The 16,867-nt window shown below is 28.0% G+C and overlaps 1 protein-coding gene and 1 long non-coding RNA gene across 3 annotated transcripts; one reads left to right on the top strand and one right to left on the bottom strand.

Moving 5' to 3' along the window:
- Positions 1–977: 977 nt before the first annotated feature.
- Positions 978–10,487, bottom strand: LOC106680748 (clavesin-2). The gene is made up of 6 exons (XM_014420674.3): positions 9,995–10,487; positions 7,664–7,868; positions 6,050–6,224; positions 4,389–4,550; positions 3,670–3,800; positions 978–2,233 (listed from the first exon to the last, which is right to left on the bottom strand). The coding sequence occupies exons 1-6, from the start codon at positions 10,149–10,151 to the stop codon at positions 2,218–2,220; spliced, it is 846 nt and encodes a 281-aa protein (XP_014276160.1). The 5' UTR covers positions 10,152–10,487; the 3' UTR covers positions 978–2,217.
- Positions 2,228–3,930, top strand: LOC136796330 (uncharacterized). 2 transcript variants are annotated; one of them, XR_010844035.1, is made up of 3 exons: positions 2,228–2,476; positions 3,041–3,201; positions 3,662–3,930. It is a non-coding gene; the product is annotated as an uncharacterized lncRNA (long non-coding RNA). The 2 variants fall into 2 exon arrangements; XR_010844033.1 differs by having other exon boundaries at positions 3,653–3,930.
- Positions 10,488–16,867: the final 6,380 nt, after the last annotated feature.

Raw genomic sequence — 16,867 nt, 5'->3', positions numbered from 1 at the left:
ACAATTATAATAAATTCTTTTCAGTATGTTTAATATTAATAATACCTGATTCAATAGTAGTTATAGAATATGAAAAATAATCGGCCCAAGGAATTTTCCTATAGTATTGTGAATGGAGTAGGTAAGGTTCATAGTTTAGGCTATCAATACACAGAATAAGTTTCAATATTTCTCGAGATGGAGTTACTTTATTTTCGCTTAAATTTAATTTTCATTATATTGTGTATAAATTAATCTGCTATTGTTTTATCAGCATTTGAAGACCATGGGGGAAAAACAGGTGTCCAAAAAACTTGAATGCTTGAAAAACAAAATTCAAAGTTTGACAAATTGAGGTTTTTTATTTTCTTCTTTTGAGGTTTAATGTCCTTATGTTCTCCAACTTAAAGTAAGAAAGATGGGCTACTAAGCTATTCTAACCAGAAAGCAAAAGTTGAGATTTATTCTGAGAGTCCGCCTAGAAATAAAAGTCAATTCGCCTAGACCAGATTTGAACCGGCACCAGTTCTGATATGAGAACGGTAAGTTAGTGACTCAACACCAATGACCTCTCAGGTTTTTTTTTTTTTATATGAGTTATCAGACAATTATTGTTATCAATTTTTTAATCTTAACTGTTGAGTGTTCAAGTTGTGGACATCACCTGTTTTTCTCCTTTTTATAGACATAGCCTTTAATCTCCCCTTATAGATAATAGTCTAACCCATTTTTAACATATTTAGAACATACAAGTTTGACATCATAGGAATTTAGTGCTTTCTTACTTCAATTTGTACCTATGCAATAATTCAATTTTGAGAAAAATGTGACATCACCTGTTTCTCTTCCCTTCCTCCTACTCCCCCTCCTCCATAGTATTCATTTATCATTATACTATTATAAAATAAGTTTTACTTATTTTTTATAATCATTTTTTTCATAATTTAAATTGAATTTCTTACTTTATTTTGGCTTATATATATTCAAATCCTTTTCAAATATATATATATAGTGCAAATGAACTCTTAAGACTAAATGTTGCCTTTCATTGTGAAAAAAAAAAATACACTCTCAATAAAAACAACGTAGCTGGGTATGTACCTTCCATTGTGTACAATTCATGAAGTGAATTTTCTGTACTCCATACATTAATACAATCATCAAGAGAGATTATTGATATTATTTAATAAAATTTATGTAACTAAAATGTTTTTAGTATATATATTCAATTTACCAATAAGAATCTAGAATATAAAACATTATAAAAATTCTTGTTACTAATAAATGCTGAATTTATTATTAAATTAAATATAAATACATTATACATCTGAATAAATACTGAACAATCAATATAAAAATTATTCACTTTTCAAAACAAAAGAATATGATTGTCAAATAAAAAGTTTCTTATATAGCTAACAAATAATAAATTAAAAAGTATTTATTATCAAATACATTTTTATTTGAATAATGCTTGGAATGGAATTATTCCGAGGTCTGGTTTAATTCATAATCGGAATAACTTCTATAGATTTTTATTAATCGATCTTATTGATAAAACATTGGCACTTAACAATTTTTCATGAACCCTATCTGGTGATAATACAAAAAAATACTTGATTAACATTTCTTATAACTAGTGTCTTTAATTTTGTCTTTTAAATATTGCTGGGCTATTATAAATATAAAATATTTGCTAATATCACAAAATAAAAAAAAAAATTAAATTGATTAAACCAGTATTATATCATATAAATGCAATTTATCCTAATAAATTTTGTTCACTAAAAACAAACTAAAATTCATCACATTTGGACAGTACTTCAAGATCATATCGAAGTACAACTTTTAAAAACCGTATTGTCTTTTTTATTTTATAACAAGCAGACTAGTGTGCTGATCAGGAAGAATGTCAATAAATAAATTTCATTATCAAATAATTGCTATCCAAAAAAATCATTATGTAATTGCTAATTTTTAATGTTAAAGAAGCATTACAACAATATATACAAAATTATAATAAATAAAAAGAATACTATACGTTTAAATAAAACCGTTAAAAATCCTCAATATGGAATAAAATAAGGTAAAAGTCTCATAATAATTAGGAAAGACTGTTACAAGGGACAGCCAGGATAAAGGCTTGTTATCACAGTTAGGTGAGGAATGTAAGAACCAAGTTTAATGTTAAGGCATTCTTCAGTGTAAAAAGGAAATTTCTTCTTCAACTTTATTACATTATTTTGGCTCATGCCTAAAATCAAAAGAAACATAAAAAAAATAAAATAAAATTGACTATCCATAAATAAACAATCATGTATTATATTAATTATTTTTAAAGAATAACTAGTAAAAAATAAAATCTGGTGCAGTAGGCATTGTACAATTTTCAGTTAGCACCTACTTTGAGTTGAAATTAATCCTAGTATGTTTCAGAACAGGTGGTTGAGGGTGTGGTCAGTGAAGAATATAAATAATTAAAAACTATTTATTCAATGCAAATCTTATTATTGTCATATTTACTAATTACTTCTTTAGGCTTGTATAAGTTTATATTTTATTTCTTTCATTCTAGTATTTTACTTACATGTTTCATTAATTACATATAATCTTTTTTTTTTCTATAACTTTAATTAAAATTTTTTTTTTTTTATAATATATTAAATAACTAGAGTTTTACATTCATATTCATAACCCATTATTCCTTTTGGCTCATACAACTTTATATTTTGTTTCTTTAAATCTTTAGCTTACTTACAAATCTAATTACCTACATATACAGTTTATTTCCGTTTTCTTTCATAACTTTATTTTAAATAATTTTCATTTTGTACATATATTTACAACCTAGATTTTCATACGTATTTTATTTTTCCTTCTTTCCTCTTTCTCAATTTCAATATTACTTTTTTAAATATCCTTTACCTTCTCATAATACTTAAGACTATACTTATCTTTCAACACTATTTATGTATCTCTAATGTTAGTTATTTTCTTATTTTATAATCATTATGTAATTCCTTTTATTCACTAAGGTTGTTATCTTGTTTGTTGTTCTTAGCCCTGATGAAGGCTTGAAATTCTGGCGGAAACGTTGGCACTAATAAATAAGTTTTTACTTATTTGTGTTCTGCAGTGACCACACCCCCAACCATCTTCTCCTCATTTATATATATATATGCACAGTCAACTATTATCATTAACCATCACTAAAAATTAAAGGTAATTTAGAGCAAGCTGTTATGTAAAGTTGCTATTTAAGCCCTATTATACTATTTCAATGAGAAAACGACCTAGCTTATATTAAATACCATTTAATTTTACACTGATATTACAAGTAGAGTTGGGTAAAAATTGGCTATAGATGAAATTATATCTAAAATTGTCATGGATGCAATATTTATTTATTAATGGTTCAATCATGAATCATGACAATTTTAGCTGTAGTTTTATCCATAGCTAATTTTTTTCCATCTCTAATTAAAATTATATGTAATGGTATTGAACCTACTGTCACTTTAACTAACACATGACTTTGCCTTGACAGTAAACTATCCCAGTCACTAACTTTGTGTAAACTGATTGGTAGTTGCAGTCATGACATAATTTACTTATCAACTGTAATTATCTTTCGAATTCAGGTAATTACATTAAATAGCCAATGTTTCAACAGATTAATAAGATACATACCGCTGAGTTGTGAGGCTGTGAGCCCATGAGGTTGGAGAAAATGGCGGGCCTTCACCACCAAGCTCGGACGGAAGGATGGCAGGAGTAACATGACTATGTAAGGAGACCAGGTTGTTGCCATGCACAAATATCTAAAAAAAAAATTTCAGTCAATTCCTAGACTTTATTGGTTTAGGAGCATCTAGTTTTAAACCAAAACAATGACATTAAATAGAAATAAGTATTTTTCTATTGATATTTTAAATATAAACAGTTCTAATATTTTGTATTTAAAATACTTTTTTAGTAAACAAATTATATCTTGGACCCTAAATACTGTATTTGAAAATAAAACTTAAAATACTCGTTACCTAGCTTTGCTAGTTGCTACCTTGCTTTACTTCACCCGAAGAAGGCTTACTTACTGTATTTGAATATAATACTATATTTAATATAATATTATAGTATTGGATATAATAATTAAAATACTAGTTGCCTTGCTCTGTTACTTAACAGTTTCTATCTTGTTTTACTTAACCCTAAGAAGGCCTACAGTCAAGGCTAAAACATTGGCACACATTTAAAAAACAAGTCTCACTTTTTCTTCACCGTCTGTACTACCCAAATAAATCCTCCATAAATTGAAACATTTGTGACATGATTTTAGCGGGATATAATAGAAATAAATCAAAACACCAAACACATAAATCTGACTTATTCTAAATAAAAAAGATTATTACCTTTTTACTAGTTTTTTCTTTCAAGAAGGTTTTCAGGATTGAGAGTAATCGTTCGATATACCAAGGTTGATTAAGGAAATGAATACCCTTAAATTTTGCAGGAAAACAATCTTGCAATCCTTCAACCATGAGCCCCAATACTCGTGGACTTATAGAAGTCACCTACAGGAAATATGTATTTTTTAAGATTACATGACACTTATGAGTGTTCTTATTATTATAAGTTATCATGATTATTAGAAGATATAATAATGATAAAAGATTTTTTTAAATTTTATATATAATCTTTCCCTTTCTTGAGACCGATTATTATTGTTTAAAAACAATAAATTTTATCTAATTTAAGTCTCAAAACAATCTTTATTTCTTAACAAGTCCAATATTTAGGCTAATTCAGCCATCCTTAAGGATAATTTTAAAAATAAATATTACAACCACACCAATTTTAAAAACTTTTTGTAGGTCAATAATTTCAGCCAAAATTACCCTATTTTGTCAAATCTTCACATTAACATTAAAACTTTTAATCACAATCAATTTACTCTATTATACTAGATCACAACAATTACAAAATTGTGTTACTGTAATATTGTTTTTTCTATGTGGCATCACTAATCAATACCTTACATTAAAAAAGCTCTCTTTTTCTCAAATATGGCAGAGCCCATTTAAATGAAATATTACATGCATTTCAGTGCACTTCACATCTACTGAATAAAAGATTTTTTGACGAATAAATTAGGTTGTTCATTTGACGTTATTTTTCTTTTTGTCTAAATCTCACTGCTATCTAACTTGTAAATTCTGAACTATTTGATTATTTGAAAAAATCCTTCATCGTGTAGCTCTACAGTACTGCAAGCTACATCAGGACAAAATTTTAAGCAAATAGGTAAAGAAGTAGTTTAGAAGAAAAAGGTAACTCGTGTAAAAAAATAACACAACTTTTCAGAAGAGCATAAATACATTTTTCACTTAAATTTCAAATATAAAAATATAATGTACTTTTGACAATAAAATGACTTGAGGAGATATATTATTACAGATTATGAAAAAAAAAAATCCATTTAGATTCCTAGGAAGCATTTTTTGATACCTAATACTGGATATTTTAACTTTTTTCATTTAATATATAAAAATAAAGATCCTGGTCAAAAGGTAATATCTGTATAAGATAATGTCTGATACTATATGTAAAAAAAAGTATTCATAAAATACAAACTAAAAAATACAACAATGTACAAGAATGAAATGATTTTTTAAAATATTTTGAAGTCACATTTCCTCAAATGTAATAGAATTTTAAAAAAAAGTAGGGAGTAAATAAATAAAAAGAAAATATTTGTTTGGGAAACATAATGTGATGAGATTTCAAAACAATTATGTAAAAAATAAGATATCTAAGACAAATACAACAAACAAACAAGCCTAGAGTTTGATAACTAGAATATTTGTCTTCCCTACTGATCTTTTCTCCACAGCAACTTTAACATTCATTCAAGTGATAGTGGAAAGAATCAACTGTGGTAAGAAACTTGATTCACAATATTTTAAGTTAAAAGTAAATAATAAATATGAATGAAATTTTCACCAATAAAAAGAAACGATAATAATATATTATATATGTATATAATATTATGTATGTATATAATTTAACTAACCTGCCTAAATGAAATGTCAGTCCAATCAACAATTATAACAAAACCATTTATTTGATTGTTTACATCAGTAATCAGTTCTTCCAGAGTAATTAGCAAAGATTTATAAACCACTTCTAAAGGATAATTGGCTTGTTCCCAATTATTGCCAAAAAATACTAGAACACACCTTCCTTTCCTTTAAAATAAGAAAAAATAATTGACAAATTCATGTTGCATACATATCTTTAAAAGTAATTAAAAAATTACAAACTAACACTAAATGTTGCTTTTATCATAATATTTAAAAATGTCACTATACAACTTTCTTAACAATTACATTGGTCACAGAATATGTAACTAAGCCATGGTTTCAGTCATAAAAATAAAACCTACATACTTATCTAAACATTATGGTACAAAAAACAGTAATTTAATCCAATGCGCAAAAAATCTTTACAATAAAAACTCCTGAACTAAATTCATTATAAGGAGATATTCAACTAATCAAAATTTTATAAATAAACAAAGGAAGGAAAGGGCATCAAAGGGTCTTAAGTAATGATTTTCAACTTAATCAAATCCCCTAATCATCTCTAACATCTTTTTCTTCTTATTTACACAATAATTAGCAAAACAAATCATTGCCTATTAACCATTTTATTTTATTTAACATAAAAAAAAATTTAAAACTCAATATATTTTTTCTGATCTATTCCAAATCCCTGATCTATAAAATATTAAGCTAACAATGAAAAAAAAAACATTAATTTTAAAATCATTAATCAAATAAATTATTGATGATAAATAAAAACATTTAACAAACTGCTATAGTTATAAGAGTATCATTTGATAAAAAGAATGACTTTTTTTTTTCAAACCACGTGAGGTTAATATACAGGAAGAGGAATAAAGGAAATGGTTCGGAAGGGATCTCTTATATGACATTGGGAATAAATTGAAAGAATTTTTAGAGGAATTTCAATTAGAAATCATTATTCTAATTATGGGCCTCACCAGTTTATTTTATTCAATCTAGTAGCTATCGAAGAATTTGATTTACTTCTTTCTGTGAAATGTATGCTATGTTGGTTGCCATGATGTATGTATATTGTCAGTTTTGGCTGCAGTTACCAATAGACTTTTGGAATTTTTTTATTGTTGTTATAAATATTGTCACAACATTTTGACTATTGTTATAAGAACCATGGAAACACAAATATTAAATATGTAGTAATAGTAGTTTTATTTTTTAACAAACTAATGAATAGATATATAGCAAGGAGATGTATTAACATCATGAAAAATAAATACATTGTTCATGCGGGAATGACCAATGATTTAAACTCAGAATGGTAATTGACAGTTAGGTGATGTGCCCACCTCACCAGATTTTTAGTTACACTAATTGCGAGATCTTTAAGAAGAAACAGAAATAACACATGAATATTACCATATTTTTGAGTTCTGTAATACCTTTAATTAAAATTCTAACAACTTTATGTACTCCAAAAGCTGATCAAAGTATCTAATTTAAAAGAATAAAATAACTTAAGCACATATAACCAACATTTAATATACAAAATAATATAGCTGACTATACTTATATGCCCTACAAAGGTATATAAATATACTAACCTGTCTTTTTCAGGTAGCACACCGGGGAAACCATCATACAGAGCTTGCTTTATTAATGGGTCATCAACAGTTAAGTTTTCAAATAATTCCTTATTTCTGATTCGGTAAGAAAAATAATTACATAATAATGTATAGCTTTCATTAATATTCATTTTACGTGCATACAGAAACCTCATCAAAAATTTATCTTCCAAATGTGGTATATCTGTAACCATTAAAAAAAATAAATAAACTTATTACAATAGAAATTTCTAACTGATGGATTCAAGTTAACTTCGATACATAATTATACTACAAAGATATTTCAGGAAAAAAGTCTGTGCCCCTAAAGGAACAATTGACATACATGTATGATAAGAATTAAAAAATTCAATGAATTCAAACTACTCGTAAATAGAAAGAAAAATAATTTTTCATAATTAAAATAAGGAATACGACAATTAATATATTGGTGATTGAATCATATCAGTTTAATGGTTAAACTAAAAAATGCTACAAATAGAACTACAGAATGGTCGATAAGGTTGGTTACAATAAGATAAACAATGTAAAAGTAAGTATGATTTAAAAAAAAAAAAAAAAAAGGATTTTTCTTATAATTTCTTAGATGGTTCCCCAGTGGGGAAAATATGAATTGAATTGTACTGAAGACATAAGTATCCTATTCCATGATATAACAGTATGTAATCCTATTCCATAATAGATGAACTCACCATCATTAAAAAAAGTGTTTACAAGTTTTAAACAAACAAAATAACAATTTTATAACATATATAGATAGCTTTAAATTTACTGGAAAAAAGCAAAAATTAATTTAAGATCATGAGAGGGAAATATCAATGAATTAGAAATTGAATATTTATTTATTAAAAGATCATTTTATTGACCTTCCTTCCTTTTTCTAATGTGAAGATATATCAGATAACTTGGTTCTGTTCTTAGCATTAATTAAATTATTCATAATGCTAATATATCGAAAGTGACCATAAACTTTTACTGACTACACCTTCCTAGTTAAATAATTATTACAAGTACTATTGGTAAGCTGTTAAATTTCTTTTAAATGGAACAATTCAACATTGCTTTGGAAAACTCGAGATAAATATAAGTGATTGAAAAATTAATTAAAGCTCTAGACTTTCTATTTATTGCCAAATTTCTATAAACATCATAAAATATCAGAGGTACGACTAAAAGAAAGCTCTAAAATATACCAAATGGCCAACCATGCAAAAGTTATTACTATTATTCCTGAAGGTTAAAAGTGATATGCCTTCGATGATATTATAAATAACATCCAATTAACAAGACATACAACAAACTTCTAATTCATCAATATGTAACTATTCAACAGATAATTTTTATTATTATTTAGTAGTACTAACAATCATAACCATCCATGCTGGTGGAAGAGAATAAAGATGATTGAATAAGTTATTTTATACCAATCACACATTCTTGGAAATGTTGCACTTGAAGAAATCCTATACATTTCCAAAAAAAAATGATACGTACAATTTAATCATATAACGTCATTATATAGAAATGCCTTAAAGGTTTTAGGACGTAATGAGAAAACTCATTATTCAATAGACTATAAGACTATAACGAACACATTCAAGAGAAAGGATTTCTGAGTACGATAGTGAACCAAGATAATATTTACTCAAGGATCAGTCAAGGTTAACATATAATAAAAAACACCAAAATAAGCATTTTTTCGTATTATATAAACCAAAGTTTAAGCCAAATATATTATTTCAGCTATATTGAGTAGACTAGTGAAATGTGCAGTAGGAAAGGAAATCAAACCATTCATGCATTTTTGGCAATACAGTCACAATGTGAATCAACATATTACCAATGTTGGAAAATAATAATGAATTAAACCAAATAACTAAATGAAGTTTAATGAACTATGAGGATCAAACAAAATATATGAGAATACTGTATTTAAGACTTGAGAAAACATTATTTCATTAAAATGGTAAGATTGTTTCCCTCAACTTGGTCAAAATAAGTTGTAATATTATTAGAAAAGGTACTCATCTGGAATAATAATACGGTAACACACTATCACATTATAGCCCAACTAAAAGAGTAACAATTCAAGCATTTTTTCCTTTATCAGAGAAATACAAGAAACTATTGGTAAAAACATATGTTTGATTTAATTCTTAAAATTTCACCATTCCTTTTACTATACTAAATGTGTATTTAATAATGCAAGATTCATACAACTTTCTTAAGTTTGTCAATCGACAGATATAAAACAATGAATTTTTTGACACAATTTTTTAGAAATATGTATGTATGAACATAAAAACAAACCATTATTTTGATTGCTAAATAATAAATCCTGCAACTTTTTTAAGGCGTCGTCAGCATTAGTCACTTTATTTTTTCTAGCTTCTTCAACATCATAACTGTTAGAGCTGGGAAAGCCGAATCTTGAGTTAAAAATGCCATACTCAGGATAATCAGCCATTTATTTATCATACAAATTGTCAAAGAAACAGGTTGTTGATAAACAAAAACTATCAGGTCAGCGAAGTGATCCCGAATAAAGGTACGGAACGGTTACATCAATTATAGAAATACAAGGTAATTGAAAATATATTTAATTGGCAAGAACGATAAACCAATCCAAGGTTATTTCCCATAGTACAAGCCGAAATCTGATCGGTTCAATGGGTTACAAATTGGCGTAGGTGGGCGATGAATCAATTGATAATATTGAAAAACTCAACAATAAAAGTATAATGTTATACTATGGGTATAATATTAAAATTCTAATCAGAAACCCAGGACGAAATCATTATCAAAATTCATTTAATAATATTCCATTAAGTGAGAATTGATTATCATCATAATCGATACAAAAATGTAAAAGATAACTTATAGCTAATTTTTCACATTATGCCAATTTTTTAGCATTTGCATTAGTACTAGTAGCAGTAAGTTATCTATACCCAATATCCCTACAGCTTCGTTTCCCAGGAGAGATAGTACTTTAGCTTCCAAAAAGTGGAGAAAGGGTGATTTTCAAGTATACTATACGTATTGACCCTCTCGTAAAAATCAAAGTTTTCCACCTCCCAACCTTTGTGAGTTTTCCATCATCTAAAAAAAAAAACGCTTAGAAATAATATCATTTTGAGGGGATGGAGGAGAAAAGGGGTTTTTCATTACCTCGATTCCAAAACATTGACAAAACAATGCTAAAGGGTGTTAAATTTCCTGCACGTTTTGTAAATAACATATTGGAAATTACAACAAACTATTACTAAAGTACTGTGTCATCAATGTTTGAAAGAATGTAAAAAATATATCAAACCAAAAAGATTAAACATTTCAGTTGTTTTTACTTTATATTTCTTTCCCGTGTTTTTTTTTTAGCAAAGTGTATTAGAACCGATCAAACTCATGCTATACGACAGAACTGGCTTTCTCTTACCCTACTTTGTCAACTGGAATTAGCGCATTTGTTTTTTTCTGTTTATAAGAAATGTGTGACTATTTTTATTACGTTCCATGACAGAAACTGAAACGACCAACACCAAGATTAGCCCGCCAGAGTTCCTTCCTAAGACCGAACAAGAGAACAGCATGGACAGTCGCGTGGGTATTACGAGCACTGTCCAATATCCAAGCATTTTGATGAACATTTTCTCAACCTCTCACGGTCCACACTGATTCATCACACTCACTATCGTTAGCTTTTAAATTATTTCTGGTATTCTGATAATTATTAGAATTCTTATTGCAATAAACGATTCTAGGATTCTGATTTTGGTTAACGTAAAAGATTTTGTTCCTTTATACCAGCAATCCTTTGTTATGTAATTCATTCGATCACAAACATATCATGCCCTCCTTTCTTCATCCAACATCTCCTGGTTCTTAAATGTAAAATGCTTACTAACGCTTGTATTTCCATGTTCAAATAGCTCAAACGCGCACCTAACTCAGAAATCGTGACAACCAAGAAGTTGTCAAACTGTATAGAAATTAGATTATAACCAGGCGGCGGCGCTCTAATAAGATATATTAAAACTTTTGATTGGATAATACAACACCAAGCTGGCGAACCAACTGTAATCCTGTCTCTGCGCTGTTTAAATATTCCTTCCATTGCTCACTAGATTTCATCATCAATCGTGACGAATCATTTTAGAATTACAACTTTCATTTCAAAATATCTCCGTCGAACTGGCTTTTGAGATTTTCTCACCTTCCTTAGCTCGTCTTGCAGTTCAAAATCAGAAATGCTTGAACATCCTCCAAAGAGTAACCTAGATATACTTTTACTTTTTGGTCCTTTAACTTTCATACTAAGTTCTGTAGAATCATTTGAAGGGTTCCTTGTAAGATACCCTTCAGAAGCGATATTGTACAGAACTTTCGTATTTCAATTACCAACTTTATAATTAAACATAGAATTCATCAGTCAATTTTACATTATTAAGAATTTATACACCACAGTTTGTTTCCTCCGCCATGCTTGCCTCTCTGAATAACACTGACATGTGGATGGCCCGCTTTTTGTTTGCCGAGCATTTGTACGAGCCTCCGATCCGTGGCGAGCGGCCAACATGTGGATCCACTTTTAGAATGGTTTCTGGTTTGTCATGTTCCCTAACTAGGACAGGAAAAAGGTTATTCTCCAGAATGCGAGCGTGGATATTAATTGTGTAGGAATTAAAAGTCAAATAACCAATTTATTTTATTGGCTAGATTGAATTGCTCCTCCATAATGCAGCTTCAAGAGATGGGCAGAATCTGATGAACAGTTACTAAGAGGATTGTACCATTTGAGAATCAGTACCTAGTTAAATTTTGCTGCCCCCTTATTCATGAATTTCAATTTAAAAGACTAAAATATACAGTAATTATAAAGAATGTTCTTGCGAGAACAGTCATATTTTTCGTACATTGTACAGGTTACAAATAAAAAAACCCAAGAACTGGTTGAACATTTTTACAAGATATTATTTATTATGAAATTTTGACGCCTGTGGAGGGCCTTAGCCCCCTTCTACTGTGCTATACCACTGCAATTCAAATTTTACTGGTAGGTACCTATGTACTATAGGTGTGATGCTAGTTCTATTGCTCTCAGTTAACTAAAACATATTTTACACAGTAACCTTTCTTATTATTTCTGTTCTAATAAGTCAAGTTATATGATTTTTTTTTTAAACATTTTAAAAAATTCATTGGGCTTATTAATAATCACTAAGATTATTACTGATTCAAGTACAGAACTATTGACTTCCATGCACTTAAGAGACCAAGAAATCCCCAAAGATTCTTTTCAGTTGAGGCAAGAACCTTACATTTTTTTAATTTGCATTACTTTATATTTTTTTAAAGTAGTGATTTCTGTAATTTAATGTTTATGCCTCCACATAAATATAAAACATAATTAACTTAATATCATCAGTTATGAGTAATTAGTCTGAGAATGGGTGGCATGCCTTTTCTTCTAAGAGAAAGTGAAGCCAAAAAGAGGAAATTGGACAAGATTTAGTTGAAGTAAATAGGAATTCTGCCCCATTATTTATTAAATTGTTCATTGTGATTCATCAACAATAAAATCGATTAAGCCATTCTCCATAAATTCTTGCTATAGTTAAGAAATTCTTACAAGGTTAGAATAACTTACCAACAATGTAAACAGAAGGTAGCCCTTAATTGGAGCCAACTCCTTTTATTTCCACTTTTGTATGGCACTTTACCCTCTCCACTATATTCCTTCCTCTAAAGAGTTATTGAATAAAACAGAGAGATTTAGTTTCGCTAATAATTGTATCAGTGATTTGAGAAACCCATGTCATAGAGACCAAATCCTAACTGTTCAAGGCAACTCAAAAAAACTAATAATGAAAATGTGACTAACTTTTAACCTGTGTGGTAACCAATTAAGTCGCTATTGAATTCAAATTTGTAAGAATTAAAAATCTGGGAATTGAACATTATCTTGAACAAATCATCTACTTGTACAACCTTTATTCAAGAAACAGTATTCCCTTAAAAAATACTGAATCTCTACCTTTATTGGTTGTAAAGGAAAAAATAATCATTACCTATAAAAATGTAAACAAGTAATAAAAATTACAACCTCTGAACCTGTTATTTTGTTCCATTATGCATATATCTTGGAATTGAATAGGATTTTAATATCAATAGAACTACTTACTTTTTTCTCATGTTTTATTTTTGAAAATTTTATAATTTGTTTCTAAATTTAGTTTTTCAGGATTTGATTTTATTCCCAAGTATCCAATTTTGATTAGACAACCCTAAAAAAATATTTATTAGTTAACATTTGATTGATGGAAACCAGCAAAAAACTATTGGGAACAACTACGGAGGTGGGAACTAAAAGTTGAGAACCCGAGATTGTAATACCAACTCAGTTCACTTACAGATTTTCAATAGGTACTTAACGAGTTGTGGCCCAAGTCTTAGTATCCTACAAGAAGGAGAATCCATGACCTAAGGGGTTTCTCAACTAAGAGATAACTTACCGCCACTATAAAACAGCAAAAATGTATTGGGGACATATATACAGAATGGAACCTGTGACATTGAGTGATGGGCTTTCTCAACTAACCAATTTAATTATAATAAAATTATATTCAAAGAGAAGAAAAACGGTACCTAATTCAGCAATCTTAAAAAAAAAAAAATGGAATCTTTCAGTTGGACTACAAGCATTCTTGTAAAGCAAAACTTAAAAAGTACTTCAGTTACACTTGTAATGCTAGAGTAAGTTTAAATTAAACTAGGAACATAATTCTTAATATTGATGTATTTACAGCTAAGAGTTTGCTAATAAGCTTAAGAAGTATCACATAGCATTATCTAAATGAAATCAGAACACACTGTCAAGTAAAACCAGAAAACCAATTAGAAATTTCATCGAAACATTATTGGAAATCAAACTGAAAATTATCCTTAGTACATACATTACTGAAGTAATGAAGATATTGAAAGTAAGCCAGAGAGAAACTCCCTAAAATTGTTTTAAATTATTATCTTTTTATTGTAAGATGAAATCATTGTAGATAAAGCGAGTCTACTGTTAAAGAAAACAATGATATAACTTGAAACAATGTTTATACCACAATGTAAAATAAAACCTTATGTTAAAATGATCCTGAGGATCAATCCTTTATCCAGAAGATAGGGCTAAGCCCCGAAATATCGACTGTTTTTTAAATAGAATTTATGAATAAAGAATTGTTAAAAGAAAACTATCCCACAAGGATTTTAAATTAAATAATTTGGATAAGTTCTTCCCATTAGCATCAACTTACATAATTGAAACCAATCACAAATTTTATCAAAAGCTATTCAGTCAACCAGAAAATTTTCTTTAGTATATATATTACAGAAGTCATTATGGAAAATTTGGACAACTTTACTACAGAAAGGTGACACATTCATAACACTCTAGCAAGGAAGGTTTAAAATTTGATGATGGCAAATAATTCATCTAATCATTTCTACAAAGACAAATTAATTTCAATTATTATTGTGGTATAAAATTATTAGATAAAAGGGTATTTTATCAATATTTTTTAAAGAAAAGATAAAATTGTAACAAGATCAGGAATAACATGGTACAGCTTATTAAAATTAAAAGAAATAATATAAAAAAGATGGTTGGGGATGCAGCCACAAAGAGGAACAAAAAATAGTTTTTAACTATTTCTTTGCTGACGTTTCACCCCACTTTGCAGGGCTATTGTGTTAAGAGTTAAGTCTCTTAACTCTTATGAAAGAGCTTATGTTATCAGCCCTGCAAAATGGGGAAAAACATTGCCAAATAGTTGAAAACCATTTTTTGTTCCTTTTGGACCACATCCTCAACCATCTTCTTCATATTTAGTTAGAGATAACCGTTTTTATATATAAATTAAATAATGTTATTAAAAACATAATAATGTTTAATACTTCAAATTCTTGCATTTAGAACATTTTTAATTATGAGAGATAGTTGACCGTGTATGATAAACGAGGAGAAGATGGTTGGGGGTGTGGTCAATGATAAACACAAATAAGTTTGATTAACCTATTTTTAATGTGCCAACGTTTCGGCGAGAGCCTAATAGAATAACGCATTAGGCGTTTGATTTTCCAGCGAACAGCCCTGAAGAAGGCTAGAAACTTTAGCCGAAACGTTGGCACATTAAAAATAGGTTAATCAACTTATTTGGGTTTATCATTGACCGCACCCCCAACCATCTTCTCCTCGTAAAATACATTTTATTAATCATTCAAGCATGACACTAAACTTTAAATAATGTCTTGTGCCCATGGACTGTTAATTTACAGTTTTATTGGACACAAGTAAGAAAAAACATAAATTTTTCAACATGGTGTGATATTTTTACAATAGAGACATCATTAGATAAGGTATAATGTAGGTAATTATAGGATAATTAATTATAAACAGTTTTGATTTTTTTAAATGTTTTAATAAATTTTTACATTAGAGTAATTTCATAAAGAATTTTAAAAAATTATAAAAAGTACTATTACATCTACAATCACAGTAACTATTTATTTCATGGCAAGAAACAAATAGAAAACAGAAAATAAATTCCTAAAATTGATTAAAAAAATACAACAAAAATTAAACTAATGAACTCAGATCCAAACAAACTTATAAACTAAACAAATGCTACACAAAATATTTTGTAAAGAAATTTAAAGAAAACATAACATTTGAATAAGTGAAGAGATAAAGAAAAAAAATTCTCAAATATAATTCCTAATGCTAAAATAAATAAAGAAAAAATAATACATATAAGTCTTTCCAAAATTATGGGTTATTTTTTGGCATAGAGCATTGCCAGTGAGCAAAATCCCAAGTGATAGCAATATTCTGTTTTTATAAGTGCGATGGACCTATTTATCTACACACAACATATTAGATAAAATGATACATTTATTTCCATGTAATATAGATGTAAATGAGCAGTAAGAAGTTTTTTTTTTATTTGTGTATTCAAGATTAACCTAGTTAATTTAAGTCTAGATATAACTGTATATTTCAAATTTAAATATTCTAATTTATCTTAATAATTAGTGTATACGATATTTTTGGTATTTTATTACAAAGTTTCTGAACAGGAGCGATCTAATTGGAAAGGGATCTAATTAGATAAATTTTAACATATCAAAAATTAT

Source organism: Halyomorpha halys, unplaced genomic scaffold (assembly GCF_000696795.3).
Source record: "Halyomorpha halys isolate HHAL.00 unplaced genomic scaffold, Hhal_1.1 Scaffold284.1, whole genome shotgun sequence".
Classification (NCBI taxonomy): domain Eukaryota; kingdom Metazoa; phylum Arthropoda; class Insecta; order Hemiptera; family Pentatomidae; genus Halyomorpha; species Halyomorpha halys.
This window is presented reverse-complemented; position numbering and strand designations above follow the sequence as displayed.